The sequence below is a fragment of the Ambystoma mexicanum genome, chromosome 2p (genome assembly GCF_040938575.1).
Source record: "Ambystoma mexicanum isolate Mex_15411 chromosome 2p, UKY_AmexF1_1, whole genome shotgun sequence".
Classification (NCBI taxonomy): Eukaryota; Metazoa; Chordata; class Amphibia; order Caudata; family Ambystomatidae; genus Ambystoma; species Ambystoma mexicanum.
The window spans coordinates 1,155,315,850-1,155,333,905 of NC_090923.1; the positions used below are offsets into that span (position 1 = coordinate 1,155,315,850).

The following is an 18,056-nucleotide window of genomic DNA, read 5'->3' on the forward strand; positions in this document are numbered from 1 at the left end:
TACTTAATGCATTGTTTTTGATTAACATGTTGAGAGCGACAAGATTCTAATGCTTGTATGCTGTCCCGGCTTTGTTTGATGATAATAAAGCTGGATTTTGCCATGCACTTTTTTCTATTCCGTCATTGAGTCTGGTTTGGACTGACTCTGATTCCTTGGGGTCTATATGGGATTTTGATATCACCTTAACATTATTGTCCCCGTTCCTGAGTGAGTTTAGCTTACAGCTATTTCAGCAACACCAGGGCATCCCATGTGTTTAGAAATACATAATTCAATTCTCTATAGGGTTTGATTCCCCCCTGTGTCTGTAGATACTCACACTTTCATCGTGGCCCTGTAGCTAGGGGTTTGCAGTAATGGAGCATAGCCCTTACTAATGTCCTCATGAAAAGTGAAATCCCATTAGTGGTCATCCATGTCCTCGGTAAGTTGTACACAGTCTTAGCCGAACTGAAAGTAGGAATCCAATTCCAGGTTCTACGGGCCTAGAACTGTGCTCTGCGCAACTCGCAAGAAGACTGCTGGGTTTTATTACATAAATGTCTGGCAGCAGTGGTGGGCCTCAGAGCCATTCATTACAACAGGCTTGTGATAACGTCTGTCATTGGTTTATGCCTTTCACCTATCACTGTGCGTCTCATTCTATTCTGTTGCTCTCATCTTTCACTGTCTAGCTCATATGTATTCACATGTCTCATCTGCCACAGTACCTCTCACTCATCACTGAGTTTATCTCATATGTCACAATGTCACTCGTACTCATAATTTGTTCTCTCACCTGACACAGAGTCATTCATCATCGGTTTTGACATCTGTTATGTCTCTCATTTATCACTATGTTTCTCTCATCTGTCCTGCCTCTTTCTAACTCATCACAGTTTATCTCATCTGTACATTTTTATCTCATGCAGTACTCTGTTCCTCCCATCTGTCACGGTGTCTTTCATTCATCATTGTTTTTTCTCACTTGTCATGTCTATTATATGTCTTGCTTTGGTACATATGACTATGGAATGGACATTTTCTTCCTCATCTCCACTATCATCGCCTGGTACTCCTGTCACAGAATGGATGGCATGTTGGAGAGGTAACAGATTTCATCTTCACCCTCTGTTGTTGGTAATGTTGGGGATGCTTGCTAGGCATAATGGTTGGACACCAGGGGTTGGAGATAGTGGCTGAGATTTGTGGTTTATTGCAAATAGGTGGCGAGCAAGACAGAGGAGTGTATGAATAGAAGTGGAGGCCAGTCTGGTTAAAGTTGAATGACAGTGGATAGAGGTACAGTCAGGGCTGATTGGCTGGAATAAGGTGGATCTAGCTAAAGGTTGGGATTAATGATTGGATGGTGAAGCTAGACAGCGGCTCCGTTAGATGAAGATGTATGACAACGGATGGAAATGGTGGTTGGAGGATGGCCGATGGAAATGGAGGGTGGCTGAATGAAGGTCAGAGATGAAAGATGGAAATGGTAGCTTGGGTGGATGAATGAAGATGGTTATATATGGAGACTGCGAAACTATTTGGACGATGGTTGATGGGTATGGAGGCATGGATGGCTGGATGGATGGACTGAATAATAGAGACTAGAGATGAGGAAGAGTTGGATGGATGGGCAGATATGGATGCCAGGCTGGGTGGCTGCATGACAATTTAGGGAAATGGTGGCTCGGTTGGCGCCTACATCTTGACGGTGGCCTGAGATTGAGTTCAAACAATAAGATGATGGAAAGAGATTGAGATGGAGGATAGGTTGCATGAAGGTGGATGGAGATGGTGGTCGAGCTGGCTGATTGGATGACATTGAATGGAGATGAAATCTGTGTCAAGTGGCTGGAAAGAGAGGCATGACATACTGGATGTTTGGATGGAGGTGGAGGTGGAGGTTAGGCTGGATGTTTGGATGGAGGCTGATGGAGATAGGGTCACCCAAGCTGTTGGTGGTTGGAGATTAGAGGCTAAACTTGGTTGTTTATAGGGACGTGGCCAGAATGGGTGGTTGGCTGGAGGTGGACAGAGGGCAGACTGTTTGGAGACAGATCAACAAAGAGTGCAAGCTGAATGATGGTGGATGGAAATTCAGACTGGCATAGGTGACAGCGAGGTTTTATGCAGAATTTTAAATTGAGCAGATATTTTTGTTGGGAGATGCCTGAGAAAAACACAGAAGAAGGCACTGCATAGTTTTCTCCCCACTGCCAGAAAAACTTATCGGACAATAATGACAATTCTGCTAGACATGGAACTGTCATGATTTTGTGGTGTTCCTGGGGTGATTCTGTGCGACACCAAATCTGATCCTACACAAGGTTAAACCCTGAGCAGCCCCATGGTACACTCTTTGTGAGACAATGTTTGTTCTCAGAAATGGCCTTCCAATTGTAGTGGAGGTGTGGGTCCTGGAGGGTGGGGGGGGTGATCAGAAGACCTCTCTCTTGGAGAGGGGGCAGTGAAAACAAAAGCATTTGCTATTTATTTCTCTCTGTCATGCATGCTCAAGGCAAAGCACTCATTTCCAAAGGTTTATGCATCCATGTGAAGAAAGCGTGCCCCATCTCCACCATATGCCTAAGCCCATAACCTTGTGGACATGTCATCCCTCACGGTCGTACCTGAGATGCATGTACAGGCATTAGAATGGGCCCGTTAACAGGCTCATATTGATAACCCTGATAAATTGCACCTGGACAGAAAAGCATGCAGAGAAAGGCATGAAACCCTGCTTATGGGGATTCCGTGGACAGAGTCGGTCATGAAGCGGGAAAGCAGTGCAGTGTACATGTTCCGTTTGGGGAATCTACCAGGTCTCCCACCTACAGCACACTTTTTTTTACTAGTGGAGAGGTTGGGACCCCTATGGATTCTGTTTGCTCTTTTGCATTATAAAAAAGTGGTCAGAGTCTGAAGTATCACATAATGACAGCCGCTATGTTTGAACATGGCGACCGCTATTACTGATCACCTCTGTGCTCACAAGCATGATTGGCAGTAACCCTGGTGGAGCATATTATGGAATTCAATTCCAGAAACTGTCTGGATTCCCAGACAGGAGTCTGCTCCATGCAGCCAATAATCAAAATACTGTCAGAGTAAACTACGGATGCAGATGCGGCCTGGGTCTTCGCTGACGGATTGAAAAGGCTTAACAAAAGTAGTGCATGAGTCTATTGCATCCATTAAGATCATGCTGTTTCAAGTCCTGGAAGCTCATTATGAGTGTGCCGGACCAATACAAATGCCAAAACAAATGCTGGTAATACCGGCTCCAGCATTTTTAGTGGACCGGCGCATTCAGAGTTTGTCGGTAGGGGCAGTGAACCACCAGCATGCCTGACCTGCTGGGAGTTCAAGCTCCTACCAGCAAATAATTGCTGCGATCCTATGGGACTCCATGGAATGGGAACCTACTGCCATTGCCGGCACCCGTAATAACCCTGTAGTACCTGGATATCGGTATCTGATTCTTTTGTGATGAAGTGTTTTCTATCTCTCTTGCATTAAAGTGCCTTGGTAAATGGGACTGAGTTTTCTTTCTGTTAGGATTAAGCAACTTCGTGGTGTGTTAGGGATGAGCTGGTGGTGATTATCCCTTTTCTCTCATCTGAAGATGGTGGCGTCAGATGCCCTTCTCCAAAGCTCGAGAAAAATCCACGTGTAGTTGATTTATTTTTCATGGTTGTCGTTGCCACGATTGTGTGTCTTTTCCAGAAGTGTAATGGTATCACCCCTCAATTGTGTTGCTTTCCCTGCATTTCCCGCCCCTGCCCCCAAAAGAAGACTACAGTTTTCCTTGCTCTTGAGTGTCTTCCTTTGTTACCATGGACGCTGCATTTGCTCTCATCCGTCTCACATTTTTTCCTCTTTACCCAGAGTTCCGAGGACAGCTCCCGCATCTCCATCACTTTTTTCCGGCTCTTCCGTGTGATGCGGCTGGTGAAACTTCTCAGCAAGGGGGAAGGCATCCGCACCCTTCTGTGGACCTTTATTAAATCCTTTCAGGTGAGTGCTGTCGGAGCCTGTAAGGCCTGGATGTTTTTAGGGAAGGCCAAGAGAGTTACATTTCAGAATGTCCCAGACATGTGCCTTTGGAGTGGAGGATTCCTGCCTAGGGCTAAGATGGTTTTGGATGCTTGCTCTCCTCCCTGCCTGATATGAGCCCTAACAGACAATCTGGGCAGAGTAGCATGACATGTGACCTACCTTTTTCCAGCCGTACTAGCGTCCAAAAGACATTGGCTTGCCAGAAAAGATCCAGATTGCCCCTGTAGGCTAGTGCCCCTAAGCACTCAGAGCCTCATTCCACTTGGCTCTGCTCCCTTTATTGTCTTTTTTTCTTCCCTCTATTTCTTACCCTTTCTTGTTTATGAGGTTCCGTACCTCCCAAATGATCAATAGTTCTCGTTGGCTGTTACTGACTGTCTCTTTTCTTTCAGGCCCTCCCGTACGTCGCTCTTCTCATAGCTATGATATTCTTCATCTATGCTGTCATTGGGATGCAGGTAAATGTGGACCGTGCCGCATCCATGCGTGCGCGTCAATAGGTCTCAGGGCATCTCCTGTCTTCAGGTTGCCAGTGCTGGACCATGATCTGGGTACTAATGTCCTTGCTTCTAGCAGCTCAGATGGGTCTGCGATTGCTTGTTCATGCCTTGTGGTCCATGTTTTAGACTAGTTGGTGTTCTCTTGCTTTGTGCTGTGTGCTTCTTTTGTTGTCTTGGACTTTGAGTTGTGCTTGGTTGTATGGCTCCCACTGCTCTCCATCTTGAGATAGCTCTTCTGTTGTGCCTCTGTTGACACTCACAAACATACCTTTTATGCTGTGCGTTCATTGCTCTGAATTTTGAGCGGAAGACCAGGTATTTATGTCTTGTGTCCTCATGACCTGTCCAACGTCACACAGGATGCGTGTGCAATGAACACGAGGCATCCATTCAACTCTATGTAGGTCATAAATGCATATGGCGCTGATGAATTGATACACCTAATTATGGCCCAACCCCTCCGAGAGGAGTTTAAGGGGTTCTCCCCCACACAAGTGTTTTGGAAATAATGGACTAGAATGGTGCGTTTTATAGAGCAATTTTCAGAAAACAATTGATAAAAATCCATGGGATTTAAAGACCATTGTTAAAAAAAGACATAAGAATAGACATTGCTTCAAATGCCCCTTGTGAAGCAATACACAGGGGTATTTCCCCACACCAAAAATTATGTATTTTCCCACCAGAAACATATACACCCTTAAGACTCTACTCTTTGCACATGGTCTACTTCTACCCTAAAGTCTGACCTCTCGCCAGCCTCAGTGATATTCTGTAACCCTGCAAGTATGTAATTTCTGTAACAGCGCCCTGATGCCCAAGGGTTTGGAGCGCTTTATAAATGCAAAACTAAATAAATAAATAGAGAGACTGAATGCACACTTGACAGGTATTTTGCTACATCACTGAAGCAGTGCCTGATGCACTGTTCCACTCCCATAAGGGGAATGTGGCCATCAGAAATCATGTGCAGTAAAAAATATAACTGTTTCAAATATGATGTAAAGAGGTATATATTCCTGTGCAAGTTAATAAAATACAGATCAGAATAGCCACGAGACAAAATGCAACCAGAGATTCTCTTGAGGACTCTGCCACTGCTTGCCAGGTTTCTTTCAAACTACACATATTCTGCTCAAATAACACAAGCTGCTCCATAATACCAGGCTGTTGCTCACATATACCTAGTGCTACTAGTAATGTTATGCTTAGTGTGACAACCAGATGTGGGGTTGTTCAAATACACTCGATACTCTACCTAAAGGCCAGAGTTTCGCTCAATTTATCAGCCTGTTCATTAAGACTTTGCCAATCCAACTCCACAATTCCCTAGTTAAACACTTATTTTCATGCTGGTTTCAACTCACCAGTGCCATCCTACTTTTGGCCCAGTTGAGCCCATTCCTGCTAGGGTCTTCTTTTCCTGCAGAAGATTGAAATATAGTTTTCAATGAGGGGTGCCATGTCAGTTTTAAACAAAAACAGGGAGTGTGGAGTCACAACAAAGTACCTGTGCGCTATTTATCACTGTTTGGATTTGAAAGAAAATTGTCAATGAAAAGGTGTGAGCAGCAATCCAGTTCCCGCCAACCAATCCACACAGGTTGGTGTTAAATTAACAGTTATATGGTGAAAGGGGTGGAATTGCGCTTGACACCATTAAGATAAAGAACAACAATCAAAATACAATATTTTAATGAAGTAAGATGAAGAACAGCCGACGCGTGTTTCGACACTCGGGCCGTCTTCAAGGCTGAATGACAAACAGCAATTACATAACATAGTAGACATATTCAGGGAATAACATTAAATAAGAATATTGTGCATCAGCATATGTCACAAAATGAGAAAAATAAAATAAACGAAGAACATACCAAATCGGGTAAGGAGGGTAGGGCAGCAGTTACGGATCAATGTGGGCACACAACATAACAGGAAAAACAGAACAAGAGTAGGGAGAATATTCATCAGCGTGATTCAAATTAATACTGTGTCATCATCGAGTATTATTTATGCCACACACACCGCGGCACAACCCCATGCAAATCTAAGCACCAGCATAGTGCAAATAGGAAGAAAGTGAAGGAGCAAACATTGGAAAGTGGTCAAACTGACAATGAAGCCGATAGCAATCAATATAGGATGTTTTGCACCCGTAACTTCAGGAGAATTTCATAGGGCTAGGCGTAACTGTACTCGCCCTATAGATTATGATATGGAATGTAATATCATCAATCAGCGCTTTCTGAATAGAGGATATAAAACCTCTGTTATCAATGAAGCTTATGCCAAATTTACCAATGTCACTCAGCTGGACCTCCTGAACAAGGCGCCCAAACGTAAAGACTCCCTACAACATATCTCTTTGGTTACCCCATTCACGGCCGATTCTTCCATGTTGTATAAAATGGTCGCTAAACATTGGCACATCCTGAGACTCGACAAGGATCTTGAACCTTTTCTGACATTTAAACCCAAATTCACTTTTTTGAGATCACCTACTATCAAGTCACAGGTCAGTCCTTCATTTTTTGATAACAAAGTGGCTAACCTTCCTTGGCTACGTCAACCTGCCGGTTTTCACAAATGTGGGAACTGTAATCAGTGTCCTTGGGCTCATCCCAAATGTCAAACTTTCACTGACATGTTTGGATCTAGAGTGGTCATTAAGGACTTCATTAATTGCAAGACAACCCACGTGGTGTATGCCATCATATGTGTTTGTGGCAAACTTTACGTGGGTAGCACTATTTGTCAACTTAGAATCCATATTAGAGAACACTTGACCAGTCTCCGGATGTGTGAACCTAAATCCCCCTTAGCAGTTCACTGGCAACTAGAACATCAATTGGATCCAACCTCTGATTTGCGCTACATTGGACTGATGAAAGCGCATAAGGGGAAAAGGGGCGGGAATCTTCAACTTAAATTGCGGCAGATGGAAGCCAAATTAATTTGTCTGCTGCGATGCACCACTCGTGGATTAAATTCTGACCACGAGATGCATGTCTTTTTGTGAATTTGGCTTACTTATAAATGTTAACTTGTATGAACTGCTGTTTAAATGCATTGATTTGCTCATCTAGTCATCTGTAATAATTAGGTGTCCATTACTTGGATTTAGCCAAATGTACTTATGCGGCCAGTTATCACTGTGGCACATCCCCAGTGTCCGTTTACTCACCAGCACTCATTTTTTGTATTTAGTACCAACGTAAATGGTATCATTTAATCATTTTTCATTTTCTGGTTATTGATTCTTTTCTATTTTGTCTGGTAATTCCCATCTGTTCTTCGATTACTCAACCAATTTGGGTTTCAGGCTTCGGCTCACTCTTGCGATTTATTTTGTTCAGTACTTTGTGATATCTATTTTAGATTTACCCGAGTTCCGTTCATAATAATCCATCTCATGCATATTTTATTGCAAGTTTATGAGAACAATGACTAATATCAGTTTTCATCTTACTCTTGAACTGTACGCGGCAATCGCGGTTACTTTGACTGCACTTTGGTCCCTTGTTGACATTATACGTCATGAATTGCGACTCTAGTTACTAATGCCTCTGTCAACATCACCTTGTTGACATCATACGTCATTGCTGCGACGTAACGCGTTAACGCCTCCGCTAGCGTCACCTCCGTGATGCACGCGGTAGCTTCCAGTATTTCTGAGCGTTTCAGGCCAGTAACGGTTGGATTTGTCCATTTCTACTTGCCTCACACTCGATTTACCGAGTAAGTAGTATTTTCCTTTGCCCATGGATTTTAACCCCTTATATCTACGTTTCAGTTCCTCATCTATTTAGTTACATTTCAGGCGATATATTCTGGCCGGCCAACGTGGCGTCTTCCATTGAATTCACCATTCCTAATACTCCCTTAATCAAGGGTATGACCTAATCAATCCCCAACTGGTGAGTTTTGTCAATTAACTCCTATTATTTGATCCCAGATATATCGATGACTTCAACAATGTTTAACCTTAGCCTATGTTCCAACAGGATTCTTCTACTTAGCTGTCATTTGTAATTCTCTTTGGTAAGCGCATTTTCATTGGTTATATTATTTTCTCATCGACTTATTATTCCTTATTGATTCCGGGCTTATGTGGTTTCTTGAAATGGTTTCTCCATTTTATTTGTTACTCACTAATGGACATTGTGCTTAATTTCATTTGTCTTTCCCCATATTACAATTTTTGACTCCATAACTTAAAATACGGGTGCAAGACATCCTATATTGAAGGCTATCGGCTTCATTGAAAGTTTGACCATTTTCCAATGTTTGCTCCTTCACTTTCTTCCTATGTGCACTATGCTGGTGCTTAGATTTGCATGGGGTTGTGCTGCGGTGTGTGTGGCATAAATAATACTCGATGATGACACAGTATTAATTTGAATCACGCTGATGAATATTCTCCCTACTCTTGTTCTGTTTTTCCTGTTATGTTGTGTGCCCACATTGATCTGTAACTGCTGCCCTACCCTCCTTACCCGATTTGGTATGTTCTTCATTTATTTTATTTTTCTCATTTTGTGACATATGCTGATGCACAATATTCTTATTTAATGTTATTCCCTGAATATGTCTACTATGTTATGTAATTGCTGTTTGTCATTCAGCCTTGAAGACGACCCGAATGTCGAAACACGTGTCGGCTGTTCTTCATCTTACTTCATTAAAATATTGTATTTTGATTGTTGTTCTTTATCTTAATGGTGTTAAGCGCAATTCCACCCCTTTCACCATATAACCATGTCAGTTTTAACCCAGTTAAACACTTGTAGTTGAATTTCTATATTTTCCTCAGAAAACTACTAAACCATTTTCATACAGCCTCTAGAAAATACCCAAGGCAGTTTCATGTTTCACCCAGACATTTGCCACCCAAGTGTTCCCGGGAAATGACCATGTCAGTTTCTAGTGGTCGGCAATTGCCATCAGAAAATGACCTTGGCCCTCATTACGACCCTGGCGGAAAGTAACTGACATGACCGCCATAGCGTAAACAGCGTTTCCGCCACTGCACGATGGAGTAAAGTGCAGCTGATTCCGACCCATCGGGCACGAGCATCACGCCATGGCGGAAGTGCAAAGTCTGCGACGGCGGAAATGACCCCAAAACGCCCCTTACCGCCGTCGTACGCCGCCCTAGGTGCAATTCCGCCACCCATTTTAGCGGTCACCGTAATGAGCGGTCAGCGCAAACTACGGTCACCGTAATTATACGGAAACGGAAGTAAAAACATGGGGCCGGAACGGGAAACAGCACGCGTACACCTATAAAATCAGAATCCCAACACAACCATTGAAAATCCGACCCTGAGACACATCCCAACCCGTTAGCCACCCCATCTAAAAAATAAATATGGGAAAAGTTGCTAAAAAAGCGTGCGATCGCAAGCGGCAGGAACCATGTTACCATGAGGAACTCACCGTGCTCACAGAGACCCTCCAGGAGAATGCTGCCGTCGTCTTCTCGACGCAAATGACGAGGACGGCACTTGCGAACAAGAAGGCCATATGGGCCCTGGTGGCACAGCGGGTAAGTGCGGTGCGGACCGCACCCCGCAACCCACAGCAATGCAGAAAGCGATGATACGACCTACGGATACGCGTCCGGAGCATACTCTCTGCCAACCGGAACATTGCCACAGCTACCGGGGGAGGATCGGAATCACCCATCAAGTTGACCCCCTGGGAAAAAATCTGTGCCTCCACCATTGGAATGGAGAGCATAGAGGGAGTCGGAGGGATGGAGAAAGGAGTGCAGACATCCGAAGAATCAGGTAGGTGGCCCAAATGAAACTATGCTAAATCCACAATTACCAACCATGTGAAGCACCATGTGTCCCCATAGTGCAATAGAAACACATGTCCAGGAGAACGACCACATACATTGCCATGACAGCGCCCTCTAAAAGTCAGATTAAATACAGAAAATAATTAAAAATCCCAAAAACACACTCCACATGTGCAGCATGCACAACCCAACTGCAGACTGCAAAATAACTGCATCCCCAATCCACACAAAAATGAGACCACCTCCAAGGCCCTGACCCAAATCACCCTCAGGTACCACCCCAATGCATGTGATACATTGCCATTACAATTACCACAGACCCATAAATAACGCTCGCCCTCCTTTACTCCACCACAGGGTCCGATTCAAACGACGAGCTTCAGGACACCCCTACCAGCACACCTGCAAAGAGGGCCAAGACCAACGGCCAAAGACCCTCCACCTCAGCTGCACGGATCAAGACACGGCAGCAGCACAAATCAAGTGGCAGCACACTGGAGGGGACTCCAACAGGCACCCCAGCAGCCAGCATGTCCACAGCAGCACCACAGGTCCCCCCAATGGATGCCACAGAAGGCACTGCTTCTGGTGGCAGCAGCACCATAGGTGACACTGCATTCATGCCAGCATGCTCCGACACAGAAAACGGTGCTATCGATGCAGGACCCATCCATGACCTGTCTCAATCCCCCTGTTTGTATCATCCCGTACACCATGAGGAAACCACGCAGGGGCACCCACAGGACGACGACTGGCAAACCCCCACAAGGCCTGTGGCAAGGCAACATGAGGCGTCCAGCCCCTCTGTGACACCACCGCAAATGGGCATGGCCCAGCAGAGGCAACAGTCCCTCGAGCAGATGATTGTGCAACAGCAGCAACTGGCCACGCTCCTCAAGGAGCATGCTGCTGAATGTGGGGGTTCTAAGGCAGCCATCGAAACATCTACTGAGACACTTAGGGCAGAAATGGAGCGAAGTACCGAGAGCCTGAGGGGACAAATGGAGAGAAGTACCGAGAGCCTGAGGGGACAAATGGAGAGAAGTACCGAGAGCCTGAGGGGGGAACTGCATGCGACGTCCAAAGACGTATGTGGTGAACTTGCCGCTGTGCGCCGTGTGCTCACTGAGCTCTCACAAACCCTTAGGGACATGCATGGACGTGAGCAGGCAGAGACATCATCCGTTGCAAGTTCCGTCCAGGGCAGCCCCCAACGTAGATCTGTGAGGAACCGGCGCTCCACAGGCAGGGGTGCCCCTGATACCCGGAGAGGGGGCTTGCAATAGCGTCTGCCCACTGACAATGAGCGTCTTTGGACACTGGTGTTCGGGGGGGAGGTAGGAGGGTGGAGGGGGTGTGTTGGGCTTCATTGGGTGGCGGGTCGATTGGGTGTGTAATGTCATTTCACATCTGCAATACAATTCCTCATATTCATCCAATGAGATGTGTGGACATTGATCTCTGTGTACGAGGCCTATCTTGGCGTACAGTCCACATTGTGCATGTTCCAGACACACACAGTGCCACAAGTCCCGTGTCCATGAAACAGCCACCAGGCGTGAGTGCTAGAAGCATGCATCTATGATATTCTGACGAATCACACGGGCCTCCTGTGCCTCGCAGCCTCCTTGAGGTGCTGCCACATCCCCACCCTCATCATGACCATCTTCAGGTGCTTGCAGTTCTGCGTCAGGGGGCATGGCCACATTCCTACGTACGCACATGTTGTGTAGCATGACACATGCCATGACCATCTTTGCAACCTTCTCATGGCGGTACAGGAGTGCCCCGCCAGACCTGCTGAGGCAGCGGAAACGAGCCTTCAGTAGGCCGAATGCCTGTTCTATGACCACACGGGTACGTGAGTGGGCATGGTTGTAGTCCTCCTCATGCTGGTCCTGTGGGTTCCGGATTGGTGTAAGGAGCCATCTCTTCAGTGGATACCCGGCATCACCTGTATATGGACAACAAAGGATGTTTGTGGAATGTCATTGCTACGTACGCATCCCCCCCCCTTCCTGCCAGGTCATTCACGCATCACCTACCCCACATACTCATGCATTAAATGAGACTCACCGAGTAGCCAGGATCGGTGCCCTGCGTGTCGCTCCATGTAGCGTGGTATTGTAGAGTTCCTCAAGACCATTGAATCATGGGTTGATCCTGGAAATCGGGCACAACAATGTGTAAAGATCCTGTTGGAGTCACACACCATTTGTACATTGATAGAATGATATTGTTTCCGGTTGCGGTACTGGACCTCCATGCCATGTGGGACAACCAATTCCACATGGGTGCAGTCGATGGCACCAATGCAACCCGGTATGCCGCCAAGTGCATGGAATCCCACTTTTGTGTTCGTAATCTCCTGCTCCGAGCGTGGTAAAGTGATGTAGTCGTCTGTGTGCTTCAGGAGGGCATCAAGCACTTGGAATAGTGTCCGTGAGAATAGTGGCTGTGAAATGCCATGCAAATGTCCGACTGTGTGCTGGTAGGTGCCTGTGGCCAGGAAGTGGAGTACAGACACCACCTTCAGTAGGGGTGGGATGGCGGTTGGGCTATCTATCATGCTGACGAGGTCAGCGTGTGTCATGTTGACAATGGCGGTTATGGTGTCCCGGTCCAAACGGTAGAGGGTGTGGATCTGCTCAGCTGTGAGGTTGAACGGATTAGCTCGGAGGCGTGGGATTGCGGGCTGCCTGCGTGGTGGTAGTGGCTGTGCCGGTGGGGCTTGCTGGCCCTGCCTTGCCCTCCTCCTCCTCCTCCTCCTCCTGCGTCTCCTCTGTGCGGCCGGTTGTTGTAGTAGTTGGCGTTCGTCTTCTTCTTGAAGTTGGAGTACTTGCAGTGCAATCAGGTCCCCCAGGCCCAACATCGCTAGTCCTGCCGGTAGCATTCTGGAGTGGGTGTGGTTGGGGGAGGGGGTTGGGTGTGCAATTTATGTGTTTTCAGACTGTATAGCCTTCACCTGTGGTGATTCATTCCACCTGTGTCAGCTGCAATGCCTTTCGTGCGAGCACGTCCCGCACACAACGCTGCAATTCGACGCATGGCATCTTGCATTTACATTCATGTTTTTAATCCTGATGGCAGTGAAATATTGGTTAATTTGTTGATTCTGCTATGGTCCCATTGTTTCACATACTATATTTGCATTCGCGAGCAGACTTGTGAAGGGTCAGTGGAATGTAATACTCGATCAACGGTGGCCCCTCATGCAGCACTGTACCGACGTTCACCGACGGGCGGGGAGTCCCATTAGTGATTGAGGCCAGTTACCATTTTCACACACAGCCGCACTACATAGATGTATTTGTGAATACAAGCGTTCACAGATGCTTTTTCGACGTGATGTTGCAAATTAGGAATTCGAAGGACAGCGCTTTCGGTTTTCGACTAGCGGCGTGGAGACGCCCACAGGTCTGACTGGAAATGTAACGTTCTATTGTTGAATGTCCTTGGGACAGGGCCCATGACGAGAATGCAATGATTGATATGAATTGAATGGGATGCGCAATAGCGTAGTGGACGATAAGGCAGGACGTTCCCAGATACTTGTAACTTCAGTACACATGAAATCCGGGCAGGAGCACAGTGGATTTTGCAGACTGCATTACGCACAGACTCAATGGAAATTTCGAATGTCATGTGAGTGAATATTCAGGCGTTTTCATGCCGGGATGAGGGAATGATGTATGGATGCATGGACAGATGATTTAATTGGGAGTCCGCCATGTACATGGCTGTTTGGAATCTATCCCCTTCCCCTGCGCTATGTGATGCAAGGCTGCCATAGTGGGACCATCGTCTGTCTGCCCTTGTTGGACCCTCCCTGTCTCGACGCGCCTTCAATCACTTGTGTCTTTGCACGTTGATAATCCCATCTGATGGATCCTGTTCTGACAGGCGCATGCACACAGACACTCGTTTGTAATGGTGTATTCACCTCGATTAATGTCGTTATGATTCGCAAGTGATTTTTGGGTGAAATTGATCCTTATGAGTGGGCTAGCATGCATATGGTTGTAGGTTTAGTGTGTTGAATGAAGTGAGTAATACTTATGAAGTTCGGATGCCCATACTATTTTTTTTTCATTTGGGTGACAGGTATCTCCTCCCCTTCTGCCGCTGCCATCTGTACGCCACTCCTGCAGATGGCTTCTACAGTTGACACCTGCAGCTTCGAGTTAATCAGTGGAGCACCATTACGATCTTATGGGACGATCGCCAATGGGCCACATGCCCTTACGCAGTACTAGTGGCTAGGAGCAACATACCTACCTTCCAGCTGGACTAGTGCCTACTTCATGGGACGGCCCTGCGGTCCTAGGCGCTTCCATGTTGCCTTTTTGAACGTTGATGTGGCCCCTGTGTACCATGAAGGTACAGGGCGTCACACAAGGGGATGCTGGTCATTTATTGCGGATGCAGCCCACAGTAATGATAATCATTTGGGAGTTTATGTTCAAATGGCTGTATGGGCTTGGTGATTTTGATGTGCATTAAATTTATATTCAGATATTCACCGTGTGGCGTTATTCTTTGCTAGTAATGTGGCATATTCCGATTTGTGGCGCGATGTATTGTGAGGTGATCTGCATTGGGTTCCGGCTTCTGAGTACAGTTGTGTGGTACGTGCTTATGCTGATGGTTGGTTTGGCAACTGGCAAGTGTACGGGGCTGGTGCAGTCTCCCTCAGGTTGCTGCTTTGAATGTTGATTTACACTGGTGGCAAGCGATGGGGGACTGTTGTTGTTTTGTCTCATGGGTATTTCAGTTCATTTTGGTGTACTTGCACCTTCAGATGCCTGTGCTGCATCAGTACGGCAATGGTGTCTTGCCAAATGTGGATGGCCACTCACAGGGCACTTGGAGCCCCTGCATGCATTTGTTCGTTGGCATGCAGGGGTGACTTGTACATTTCACTGGTTGCATGGTGTGACTACATTGCGCCTACGAGGAGTTGCGCAATGTGGCCAGGGAGTGGAGTACAGGCACTCAGTAGGGCCATTTACGGTTGGTTCGCGATGCCGTAGTTCTCGCCATGGCGGAATGGTACTTTCCACCATGCTTGATGGCGTTAAGTGAATGTCCGCTGGGGTCAGCATTCGCGTACCGTTGCGCCATGGCGGAAATTACGGTTTTGCGAGGCGCGCGTGCGCGTACTTGGTGCAGTTAGCGTTGGCGTTCACTACGGTGTCGCTAATGGCATCGTACTTTACGGTGACGGGTCATAATCGCAACGGGCGGTATTCGATGGCGGTATTGCATTTCCGCCATCGTTTTTCCAATTCCGCCAGGGTCGTAATGAGGGCCCTTGTCAGTTCCAAAGTGATCTGCAAAATAACCCATGCCCCATTTCCCCTCGAACATGTTCCATGCCACTACAGATTTAGACCGGAATTGCCTTATTTCACTTCATATTGCATACAGAATTGACCCAATTTTTCTACAATGCCCCATACCACAGGTACACATTGCACTGGTACTCCCCATGCCTCTTCACAGACCCAAAATGTGTCCCGACATTGCTCAGAGATGTGTCCAATTTCACTTGCACGGCCCAGCGCCGCCTGTGGCACTTTCACGTTGATCCTTGAACTGCCCAATGCCAAGCCTCATTGCCCCCATTTTTTCCCCATGTAACTCAGAGCAGTCCACAGTTACCACATAACCTTTCCACCAGAACTGATCATGCTACTCAACTGTAACTGGGCAGCGCTTAACATACCCAGGCGCTCGCATATCTCCAACACTAGACGCAACTTGCACTGGCTATCTCTTCGTATATATCTCACAGCACTTGTGCTTACTCACAAGGCCCAGAACAATGCAGCCCCTGCTTACCTGTCTACGCGCTTCACACAACACACAGCAGCCAGACCACTGAGATCTGCCCAGGCACACACACTGGCGATCCCCAGTTTCAAACTACGGACAGCTGGTGGTGCTAGTTTTCCATTCCTTGCAGCAAAGCTTTGGAACTCACTTCCTAACGCTCTGAGAAACGTGCCTTATTGCTGTTCCTTCACAGCTAAAACTAAACAGTGGCTACATGAACAGGATGCCTTAGCCCTTACACTACACTCCCAGAGCTAATCCTTCGGGACTCTGCTCATAGACTGACCTGACCTCATACTGAGATTTGCCTGAACTCTTGTATATTTGTTTAAATGTATATTGTATGTATTTATTTGCTGGAACTGTAATTATCGCTTTTCTTCTCCTGTTTTTACTCTACTTTGAACATGTTGTAAATTGATTACAATGTAAATTTGTTCTCTTGCATCTATGCTGTAACCTGTAACTGCCTCCTAAACATGCGCCCAGAAGCCCTTGGGCAAGGTACGCACTATAAATAAAACAAATACAAATACCAATACCCCATATCACATCTTCCCCAGGTTTGATCTTTTTCAATCACATTGTTCCCAGAACTACCCACACACTACACGGTACGTTGGCTGCTGAATATCCAAATACCAGGCTGCAGGACTCCCAGATTTGAGCATCCTTGACATATTGAGCATCACTCCTTCAGGAACGCAACATCCTACTGAATTATCTAGGGCCTTGACATGACACACGGCAGTGTTGTGAGTTTTCCCCCAGAAACCTCAGGGGGGTGGGCTGCCATTATCCAGTCGAGTATATCGTTCACATCTCGCCAGTGGGCGTACCTAGGAATCGGCAACACAGCCGCCTCATCCCTCTCTAAATCATGTGCACCGGAAGGTAGTCTCTTGCTGTAGCCCCGGTAGTCTACTTGTGGTGCATTGAGATGGCAGAACTGAACGCATTTATTGACCTGCCTTACCATGGTTGGTCAAGCTCCAAAGAAAATTTTGGATATTGAAGGGGCACTGTCACAAACCATTGTATTTCCAAATATTGAACTAAATGACCAGTGGCACCTTGCAGGAAGACCATCAGACCTTTTGAAATATGTTGAAGAGCTCATAAAATGGCCCGTCCAGTTGACTCCTGGACAAAGCCATCTTCCCCACTGCCCTTGCTCCTGTTACAACGTATACTATCAGTCATGACAGATCACAGCAACTCAGTGATACACTTCTGAAATTGACTCATTCACGAATAGTATACATATAATGCTGTTTTGCAATGAAATCTTGACAACCTTTATCGCAGTCTGTCTTCCCATTTACCCTATCTTTCTTTTTTCTTCAGTTTTCTTTATTGACTCAGTCGTTCTCTTTAATTACGTGATACTACATTTATTTGTTAGTCCCCTTCCTTCCTTCCTTCCTTCCTTCCTTCCTTCCTTCCTTCCTTCCTTCCTTCCTTCCTTCCTTCCTTCCTTCCTTCCTTCCTTCCTTCCTTCCTTCCTTCCTTCCTTCCTTCCTTCCTTCCTTCCTTCCTTCCTTCCTTCCTTCCTTCCTTCCTTCCTTCCTTCCCTTCCCTTCCCTTCCCTTCCCTCCCTCCCTCCCTCCCTCCCTCCCTCCCTTCCTTCCTTCCTTCCTTCCTTCCTTCCTTCCTTCCTTCCTTCCTTCCTTCCTTCCTTCCTTCCTTCCTGCATTCCTTCCTTCCTTCCCTTCCTCCCTCCCTCCCTCCCTCCCTCCCTCCCTCCTTCCTTTCATTCCCTTCCCTCCCTCCCTCCCTCCTTTCTCCCTCCCTCCCTCCCTCCCTCCCTCCCTCCCTCCCTTCCTTCCTTCCTTCCTCCCTTCCTTCCTTCCTTCCTTCCTTCCTTC

General features: G+C 46.7%; 1 protein-coding gene across 4 annotated transcripts in view; it reads left to right on the plus strand.

Annotated features, from left to right (window-relative positions):
• Positions 1-18,056, plus strand: part of CACNA1F (calcium voltage-gated channel subunit alpha1 F) — a 1,137,291-nt gene that overhangs the window by 923,382 nt on the left and 195,853 nt on the right. For 3 of the 4 annotated variants that reach the window (XM_069645268.1, XM_069645267.1, XM_069645271.1), the window contains 3 exons: positions 1,070-1,090; positions 3,874-4,002; positions 4,437-4,502. In XM_069645268.1, the coding sequence (XP_069501369.1) occupies positions 1,070-1,090; positions 3,874-4,002; positions 4,437-4,502 (216 nt within the window). The remainder of the gene's footprint in view (positions 1-1,069; positions 1,091-3,873; positions 4,003-4,436; positions 4,503-18,056) is intronic. The other variant, XM_069645269.1, reaches the window with a different exon arrangement.